The sequence below is a fragment of the Neovison vison genome, chromosome 7, assembly GCF_020171115.1.
Source record: "Neovison vison isolate M4711 chromosome 7, ASM_NN_V1, whole genome shotgun sequence".
NCBI classification, from domain to species: Eukaryota; Metazoa; Chordata; class Mammalia; order Carnivora; family Mustelidae; genus Neogale; species Neogale vison.
In genome coordinates this window covers 203,802,669-203,812,127 of record NC_058097.1, presented here as the reverse complement: position 1 = coordinate 203,812,127, position 9,459 = coordinate 203,802,669, and the positions used below count along the sequence as shown (strand labels likewise).

The 9,459-nt window shown below is 65.7% G+C and overlaps 1 protein-coding gene across 2 annotated transcripts; it reads right to left on the bottom strand.

The window, feature by feature from the left end:
* Positions 1-711: 711 nt before the first annotated feature.
* MRPL23 (mitochondrial ribosomal protein L23) lies at positions 712-7,457 on the bottom strand. 2 transcript variants are annotated; one of them, XM_044259965.1, is made up of 5 exons: positions 7,385-7,457; positions 5,594-5,716; positions 4,704-4,786; positions 4,068-4,141; positions 712-917 (listed from the first exon to the last, which is right to left on the bottom strand). In XM_044259965.1, the coding sequence occupies exons 1-5, from the start codon at positions 7,399-7,401 to the stop codon at positions 744-746; spliced, it is 471 nt and encodes a 156-aa protein (XP_044115900.1). In that variant the 5' UTR covers positions 7,402-7,457; the 3' UTR covers positions 712-743. The 2 variants fall into 2 exon arrangements, with proteins under 2 accessions (XP_044115900.1, XP_044115899.1); XM_044259964.1 differs by lacking the exon at positions 7,385-7,457 and adding an exon at positions 5,913-6,238.
* Positions 7,458-9,459: the final 2,002 nt, after the last annotated feature.

Sequence of the window (9,459 nt, the reverse complement as noted above, 5' to 3'; positions counted from 1 at the left end):
GGGGCAACCGCGTCCTAGCTCGGGGGCCGTGTGGCCCACCAGGCTCAGTACGCCGGTGCTTTCTGGTTTGCTCCCAAGTCCCTAGGCCCAGCCGGGCTGCATGAAGCCTGCGCAGGCACACTCACGCCCACAGTCCCAGCTCGGGCGGCCCGTTCCCGCCACCGTGCACAGCTCAGCGCACGGCACCCAGGGCTCACGGAGCACAACAACAGGGGCCTGTGGCGCACAGAGCCACTGGCCAGCTTGGCCGCTGGCACATCCCACAGCCGCAGCCCCTCAACGCACGCCTGCGGTCCTTCTAGACCGTCCACCAGGGTGCTGACGGCACTGCCCATGCTGTCCTGGCCCCGGGGCCTTCCAGCCGGTGGGCCTTTCCACCTCTTCCCCCGTTTCCCGCCTCCTGTTAGGTTGGTCTGCTGAACACCGCTTCCTCTGGGTCCTGCCTTGGACCCCTCCGTGCTCAAGAGCCACTGGCGGTGCCCCCTGGTCCCTCAGTGGAACCGGCTCCCGGCGCCGCCCGTGGCACTCGCCCTGCCCCTCCTGACGAGCTGCCCCCACGACCTGCCTCACGAACACCCCGCTTGGGCCCCCGCCCCGCCCCTCCCCGGCCTGAGGCTCCCAGGGGCGGACCGTGTCCCTGCAGGCCGGTGCCCTGTGTGCGGGGGGGGGGGGGGGGGGGGGGCGCTGGACAGAGGACACAGAGCCTGGGGCTTTGCTCCACACGTGGGATTTTACTGCGGCCGTCACAGGCCGAACCAGCCGGGCACGCCGCCGCGCCGGGGATCCTGGCTCTGCCGCTGCCGCTGCCGCTGCTCCTCCAGGAGCTTGTCCTGGATGTCGCCACCACTGGGGCTGCCGTCGGGGCTCTGCTTTTTCTCGGGAAACAGGTCGGGGAACGTGAAGGTCTGTCCGTGGGCCTGCCGGGGAGACAAGTACTTGGGCTTAGACACCACACTGGCCCCGGCACCCTCCTGCCCCAAGCCCCCGGAGATGGCCACGCGGCCACAAGTCCGGGGCACTGTCCCCACCTGGAACGCGAACATGGTGGCCGGCCACTGGCTTTTATCTCCCAGCGGGAAGCCGGGACTCTGGACACTGCCCCTTTTCATCGGCGTTATCTCTTTATGGAGGGGTGTCTGCGGAGGCAGAGGCCTCGTTAAAAGCAGCCCAGCAAAGCGCCCATTCACGGGCGCGGGGGCAGCCCGGTCGGACCGGGGGGCAGGAGCGAGGCACAGGAAAACACGGCACGAATCACGTCTGGTGCCGCGCTGAGACTTTTTCCATCCAAAATACCTACAGGCCTTTACCCACATTAAAGCCTACCCCTCCTCCTGGCTCGGAGCTCGGCAAATAAAACGCATATAACGTACAAAGAAATGTACATATGCAGCAGTCTATAAATCAAGACCGGCTTTGCAAATTAACTGGTTTTACGTCTTTCACTAAAAGTTCAGAATGTGCCAGCGTCGGCCAAGCCCCAGCCCAGACCCCCAGCACGTGTGCAGGGCACCGGCCTTTGCGGGCGCGGAGGAGGGGGGACCCCAGCCACAGTGAGGTGCCTTTCAGCTCGCCTCGGCTCACGGAGCAGCCCCCCAAGATCAGGGCACGGGGGTGGGAGAGTGAGGGGGGGCGCACACCAGGGCAGCGCTGTCTGTTTCCAGACGGGCAAAAAAGCATGGAGGACGGCATCCGTATCTGGAAAATTTTAATAAGTAAAATCAGTAAAGTGCACTGGTTCTTGGAGACCCTTGTTTTGTAAAGAAATTTGGCTTTGGGCAGGCGGCCAAGTATGATCTGAAACAGCCCACACGCCCCACCCGAGAAGGGAAGGTTTATAAATTCTGGTCGCATGGCGCGGCGTGCGGGCCCGAGTGTAGACCGCGGGGCCGTGTGCCCTTGGTAGCCGGCCGGGGGCAGGACGAGCTCACCAGCTCAACATGGCACTTTCTTTCTTTGTAAAACACCGAACGGCGGCAGTTTCCACGCAGGCTGACTGCCCAGAACAGGGATTTATGTTTAACACATCGAGGTGATTTTGCTGGTTTTCTGAGGTGGGGACCCAAAACGACATTTTGAAATATAAACACCAAGATGCCAGTTTGCGAGAGCTCTGGGAACACAGAGCCGGAGGGGGTTCTTCCCTTCTCACCAGAGACCAGAGCCACTTGCGGGCGCCCCTCTCTGGGGACCACCACCTTGTGCTTTTCCAGCGTGAACCCTCAACCCCCTTCATGGCGCAGAGTGGGTCAGCAGAACAGGCCGGGGAAGGAGCAGTGTGGGAACCGGCCCTGGGCTGGCGCTCCCAAGCGCCCCCCGGGCCACCGCCTGGGCCCCAGAGGGCTTTGGCTGGCCGGTGACGTGCGGCAGGCCGTGGAGGGGGACGCAGGCCCGCAGAGATGTGTATCAGGTTGTCGGGGGGAAACATGGGGCCCCCGCCCCGCTGGACGGGCTCTTCCGCAGCAGTCAACTCAAAATAGATTCGGAAACTTAATTTGTGTTCGCGATTGACCCTCTGTGTGCTTTACAATTAGCTCTGTTTTTAGAAGCCTCAGAGCGGGGCCCACGGGGACACGCTGGGAGAGGTCGGCCCCGGCAGCGGGGGGCAGAGAAGGGACCCCTTCGGGGGGCAAGGGCCTGAGCTTCCTGCTGGTCTGCAGGCCGGGCCGGGGCATGCAGGACTTGGGGACAGGGGGCCCAGGACGAATGTCGCTGTGGGCCGGCGGGACTCCTGCCCAGTGGGGTCCCTGCCCCCGGCCACGCTGCCTGGCTTCATGCGGGAAAAGAGGCGCGCCCCGTGGCAGCTGGGCCGCGGGGTCGGAGCCGGCTGAGGTGGGGCCTGGGGAGGGCTCGGCGGACTCAGAAGCCACTTGTAACCGTCGCTGGCCCGCGGAGGGCTGGGTGGCGAGTGCCCGCGCAGGGGGTGTCTGCCCGCACGCGTGACAGAGACAGATGGCCTGATTTCACACTCAGGACACAGGCGCCTTTATACGGCCAACGGGCGCTCTCTCCACCTGGGTTGGCTGCTTTTATGCACAGCAAATATCAGGCCAAATAATTACACGGGCCCCTGTTTAGAACAACAACTGTGACTGTTTCTCAGAAAAGCTGCCACGCTGACCCGCTCTCCTAACAAGCCGCCCCCTCTCACCCCAGAGGCCTGCCCCGGCGAGGTTTGCACAATAGCACTACTGCCATCTAGCGGCCACGGGCGGCCGCCTCCTGCCGCAGGCTCAGCGGGGGCAGTCAACACCGGTATGGAAGAATCTAGAAGCCCCCCCCCTCACTGGGGGGTTTCAAACAGTGGGGGCAGCGAATGCACCCTGGTTGCAGGGCCGACCCTGGCAGGTTTGCACGCAGGTGGTGGGGGACGGGCCATCTCCGGGAGGGGTCATCTGCCAAAGCTCGTCTGGGGTCCCCGCGGGAAGGGCGGAGCCTAAGCAGGGGGCTGTGGGGCTGTGGGGCTGTGGGTCTGCCTCTCCCCTGGACGGAGATGGGCAGTGGACCCTCTCCCCATGCCCCAGGACAGGCAGAAGACACGATCAAGAGAACCTGGCAGAATGTGCTGGAGCCCTACAGCCCAGCCCAAAGGGAAGGGGGTTCAGCCAGGGCCCCGGGGCACCCGCAACGGGTCCAGCTCTAAGATCCAAGCCATCAACTGCCTCCCCCGCCCCCGTCCTCCGGGGGCCTGTCCCTCTGAGGACACGCTCTCCAAAGCCAGGAGCTTTGGTTTCCGTCTAAGCCCAGACCCCCTGGGCCTGAGTGGGCCTGCCCAAGCCCACAGCACACTCAAAGTCCAAGCGCACGACCCAGCGGGCCCGTGCCCTCTCCTCCCAGGGACGGACTGTGCTCTGAGCCCCAGCTCCGCCTGGGCCTTCGCTGGGATTAGGACTAAGTGCAGGCTCTGCCCCGCGCCCGCCACAGGCCTTGAGCTCCTGCCTCTCAGGGCTTCCCCGGGCCCCAGGCGGGAGCCGCTGCACAAACACGTCCCCCCCCGCCCCCCCCGCACCAAGGTCACGGTGGTGGTAAGTCACGCCCAGCACTTGGGCCTCTGCCCGAAGCCCACTCACCAGCTGCACATAGGCCACCTTGTAGTCTGGTCTCTTCACCCTGACGTTCCTGTGGTCCCTCTTCCTGTTAGAACCTGTGGGGAGGGGGGCACAACACACTGTACTCCGAGCACAAGAGCTTCAGTGCAACTCATCCAGGAACCCACTTTCTAGAAAGACGCAAACACAGACTTGGTCTCCCACAGAGGGCAGTGGGTCGCACCCGAACGCGACCGGTTTGTGGGTCCAGAGTGGGCGTGAGGAGACGGCGCCGCCACTGTGCGTCTCCGCTCCCGAACGGGTCTAGAAGAAACCAGGAGACCCCTTTCTCCCATTTGTCAGCACAGTGACCCTACAACTCAGGGTGCAGTGGGGGGTCGGGGCCCAGAGTAGAAGAACAAGGGGGTCAGGGAACCAAGAAGAAAGCGCTCTGCTGACCCTGCTTCCGAGGCAGTCGAGGGCAGAGCCCAGAGCAGGAGCGGGGCTGCCCACCCGAGCTCCAGCCCCGCTCCGCCCCATCGGCAGTGCGGGCTCGGGAAGCCACTGCAACCCCGAGCACCTCGGTTCCCGGGCAAGAACCAGCACCCCGCAGAGGCTGGGATGAGGCCTCCTGGGCTCGCCCACCCCCACCGAGGGCAGCAGGGGCCTGGCACGCACCATGCTGCACCCTTGTCCGCACGGCGGCCACAGGCACGTTGTAGATACGCTCAAGGTAATTCCGGAGGTCCACCCTGGTCATCCTGGGGTAGAGATGGAAGAAAAGCAAGTCCCAGCCAGGCTGAGATGAACCACAGCCATGTGACCCCACCCGCGGTCTCTCCCTTCCCCCCCATGCAAGCAGGGGGAGGCCGCAGGGAGCTCTGCTTACTGGGGGCCAGGCTCCCGGGCAGAGCTCTCCCCAGGGAAGGGTCAGTGTGGGGGTGGCCCCGGCTGCCAGGAGCCCAGCCCTCCAGGGCCAGTCTCATGCACAGCTGCTATCCCACCAGGCCCTTCCTACAAACGGTGGCATTGGTGGGCGAGGCCCCCTCCTCCTTCCTCCTGAAATGGCATGGTTGACATGTCCCTGCCCAGCCACCCCCAGCCCCTTGCACTGGGACAGTCACACCCTGAGGCTCTGCAGCAGGCCCTGCAGTCTGGGGACAGGGTTGTGTGTCCCTCTGGCGCTGGGGGCCTCAGTAAGGGAACCAGCAGGAAAACTAGGTTTCTGGAAGCTGCAGTAAACAGCTCTGAGAGCCTGGGGCCAGGCGCCTGGGAACAGCACGGAGCTCCATGCAGTTAAAGTGCGGAGGCAAAGAAGTGTGGGGCCTCCATGGGGCTTCCCCTCGCGGGGGGAGGGGGCAGCAGTTGGGGGATGGGAGGGCGTGGGGGGCAGCCTGGCCTCACCAGAGGCTCTGCAAACAGCAAGCCCTCGGTCAATATTTGCAGAGCAGCTCAGAGGGCCGCCTGTGGGGTTTCCACAGCGGGGAGAAGCCCCACAAATGAGCCAGGTTCTGTGACCCCGGCAGAATGAGGGGACACTCCCCGGCCTGCATTCCTCAGGGGCTTACTCCATGGGGATCCGGAACTGCACGGTGTCCTCGGGCTGGGCCGTGCCGGGCCGCACCAGCCGAATGAAGAAGTTTGTTCGGAAGACGCGGAGCTGGGGGTTACCCAGCTGGTATAGAGGGTACCTGGGGGAGGGGATGCGTTCGTGTCAGACACAGAACACAGGACCCCAGGGGCGCCCCTGGCGGACCACCACTTGTTTACCCACCGCAGCAGCAGCAGGAAGCCAAGGGGGCCGTTCTCCACAGGCCAGCGCCCCAGGGTCCCCGTGGTTCACTGCACGGTTTGGCCCAGCGTGGGCCCCAAGACTCGTGTACCCACCAACGTGTGTGGGCTGCGGCCCTTAGGAAAGGACTGTCGAGTGCCTCAAGCAATTGGCCTGCCGTGGGGCCACAGCCCCGGTTCACCCCGCAGCAGGGGCGGGCGTCACTTGCACAGACTCCGCGTGGTGGGGAGAAGCACCCATCACCAGGCCCTGTCAACTCCCACTCCCCCACCCAGAAAACCCCCCAGAGCGAGCAGAGGCCGCTGGAGAGCAGTGAAAGGTCACCACCCGCGGCCACCACGGCCAGGGGAGGAGGGCGCCTTCCGTGTGCAGGGGGCCGGGCCTGGGGGTTGGGCATGCAGGGACCCGGCACCATTGCGGGTCTCACCGGTAAGCCTGGGGGCCACTCTGCAGCCCTGCCTGTGGCCCCTGAGCTTGATACGACCAGCACCCTGAAAGGGGGGCTCAGGGAGACCAAATTCTGTGCTGGTGAGGATGCGGAGGGCCAGGGCGTGAGAGGAGCAGTGAGCCTCAGGGCTGAGCAGGCCACCTGGGGCGTGTGGGCAGTGCGGGGGCTCTGGGAGGCCAGGGCACCTGTAGGACGGAATGGTCACATGCCATCTGCCCGTGACCATGTTGCCACGTGGCAGCTGCCCAGCAGGGTGGGCACTGGGGGAGGCTGGAAGGACAGCGGATGAAGGCTGGGGGCCTCGCTTCGTTTCACCCTCCACTGGTGTTAGGGCCAATGGCCGGCCACCCAAGGGCTCACTTATTCCCCCTGCTGACCAGCTGTAGCACTGCAGGGGGACAAGGGCAGCCCTGGGGCAGCTGTGCGGGTAAGGACGCGGGGCCAGCCTGGGGCTGGAGGGACGCCCAGGTGAGGGTCAGAGGTCAGGGACCTAAGGCGGGCAGGTCAGGACTCTCCCCTGGCGTCCAAGGCCTCCTCCTCCGGGCCCCCCACGCCCGGCCCGCACCGCCGGGGGCCCCCGGCCCGCCGGACCCTCCCGCGGATTCCCCAAGCCCGACCCCGCTCAAGGGCAGCTCCCGACTGCCCCGGCCTGCTCCAAGCACAGCGCCCTGGCGGGCTGCCGCCGGCCCTACCTCCCCGGGGCCCCGAGGGTGACTCACCCGCGCCCCCGCCCTCCCCCGCGCCCCTCCCGAGCCGCCCCGGCCGCCGCGTGGACACGCCGACCCGCGGCCAAGCCCGCCGCCCCGCCTGCTCCCCCGGCCCGCGCCCGCCCTCGGCACCTGCCGGCGCACCCCCCACCGCGCCAGGCCAACGCGCATGCGTGCAGGCGGCGCTCGTTCGCTCTGGGCCGGTCCGCTCGCCGGGAGCCGGTGCGTCCGCCTGCACTGCGGGGGGCCTGCGGGGGGCCTGCGGGGGGGGCCGCGGGGGTCCCGGCGACGCGGGCGGGGCGACCCTCCCTCGCGTGCGCCCCACGTGGGCGCCGCGTCCGCAGACCCCCGACCGGCACCGCCCCCTCCCCGCCCCCCCCACCCCCCCAGGCCCGCGCCCCCCGCCACTCACAGCACGTTCCGCGCCATCGCCGGTTTCCGGGCCGCGGACGGAAGGAGGGGCGCGCATGGCCTGCGTGGACCCATCACAGCGCCCCCTGGCTTCCGGGAGGGCCCGCGGCGCCCCGCCCACGGCCCCGCCCCGCGCACCTGCCCCACCGCCCCGCCCACTGCCTCGCCCACCGCCCCGCACTGCACACCTACCTCACCGCCCCGCCCACCGCACCTGCCGCACTCACTACACCTGTCTCATTCTGCCCCATCTTCCAGTCTCATCGCCCCCGACCCACGTCCCTACCCCCCTGCTCTTGCCCCACCCACTGTCCCTGCCCCAAGCACCTGGCCCCTACCTGGCCTGCCCATCTGAGCAGCACTGCTGACCTGCATGCCCTGTAAGAGCCCAGAAGGACCCCCGCGTCTCTCCCAAGTCCCGCACACCCTTCGAGCATCTAGAACCCATTTCTCCCAGGTACCTCGCCTTGCTGGCTCTCTGACCCTCACACCCCGCCCACGCCCCGCAGCATCCTCTTAGTCCCGCATGTCCCCCGCCACACCCTTCTGCACCCCACACTACCCCATAGGCCATGCCCTGGTGCCCGCAGGAACTGTAGACCATGGCCAGCCAGTCTTCCAGCTGCTGGCAGAGGTGGGAGGTGGGAAAGTGGGAAAGGGGTGGGTGCGTGGCCCTCACCTGAGGTCCGTCTCTCCACCTGGCCAGGGTGGCTTTATCCCTTCCCTGATCTGGGGCTCCAAGGCCCCTCACAGCGCTTCTGGGCAGCCCTGGGCCCCTCTTCCCATCCCCTGGGCCCCCTTTGCCCTACAGCTTCCCATACAGCCCTTACTCAGGGGACGCCCACTCTGTAGGGCACATCTGGGACCCAATGCCCCCTCCTCCCAACCTGCATGAAGACCTTTGGGGAGGGCCAGGTTGCAGCCTCCTCCTCCAGCCCGAGGCCCCACGCTTGACCTGTTTCCTGTGCATCATGGCTTCTGGCCGTTCCTCGATCCCCTTAGCTGCCTCTCCCCCACCACAGTGGCCTGTTGACTCTGCACCAACAGCAACTTCAGTGCTCTTCAGAGCCAGGAGGACATGAGGGGGGTGTCAAGCAATCTTCAGGGAGAGAATGGACCCCTAGGAATTAGGGAAAGGGTCTCACCTCTAGGGTCGGGGTGGATCGTGCGGAAGGCAGCAGGGAGGCTGAAGCTGATGGCTTCCCCAGGCTGAGAAGAGGAAAGCCTGGGTCGTGGAGAGGGGCTGGAGCGCCCTCCTTCTCCCTGTGTTTGGCATAAGTGGGTTCCCCTGGAATGCAGATACTGAAGATGAGGGGCAGGCACTGGGGACAGGTTCGCTGCGACAGCGGGGGCGGCCTGCCTGCTGGGGGAGGCCCGGAGTAGGCAGAAGGGCAGGCCCCCAGGCCCTGTGTGGGAAGAAGTCAGTGGAGAGGAAGCACGCTGAGTGGCAGGGAGAGTGAGGGAGCTGGATTATGGGGGTCCCCGGGGCAAGGAGTCTTGTTTTTAGGAAGCGCTGTTTGACCTCCCAGCATGTCATTGTTTGGGAAGGGCCTTTGGAGGTGTGTGGCTGGATGCTGGACTCCGATTTGCGTGTGGCTCAGTGGCGGACAGCTGTCAGTGGACGCGGCGTGGGTTGAGGAGGGCTGCTGCCCCAAGGAGAGGGGTCCCGTCTGAATAGGGAGCTGAGGTCCTCACGGAGGGTGCGGGCAGGGATGGGGTCTCCACCGTGCCCTCGACACTCAGCCCCCACCTCTCTGATTCTCTGCGCACGGGGCTCCTCCCCAGCAGGCCTGGGGTTTCTAAGCGGAGGCTGCTGTCCGAGCCTGGGGCACCAGAGAGCCCTTCTCTCTTCCTCCTTCTCCGGTCTCATCAGATCCATGCTCCGATAACTTTTTATTTGTTTGTTTTCAATTGTTTTTAGTAGACATTGTTTTTAGAGCATTTTCAGGTTTACAGAAAAATTGCACACAAAGTACCAGGAAATTCTAGTGTCTACCTTCCTCTCCCCACCCGCTTCCCTACTGTTAACAGCCTTCGCTAGCTGGTCTCTTTGTTACAATCGATGGGCCGAAACTG

Excerpts from the sequence above, each read along its gene's own strand:
- MRPL23 (XM_044259964.1), bottom strand. The coding sequence starts at position 6,232 with ATGGTGCCGGGTCCCTGCATGCCCAACCCCCAGGCCCGGCCCCCTGCA. Across the intron at positions 4,142-4,703 it reads GCGGACAAGGGTGCAGCATG|GTTCTAACAGGAAGAGGGAC; the intron begins GTGCGTGCCAGG and ends CCCTCCCCACAG. Across the intron at positions 918-4,067 it reads AGGTGGCCTATGTGCAGCTG|GCCCACGGACAGACCTTCAC; the intron begins GTGAGTGGGCTT and ends TCTCCCCGGCAG.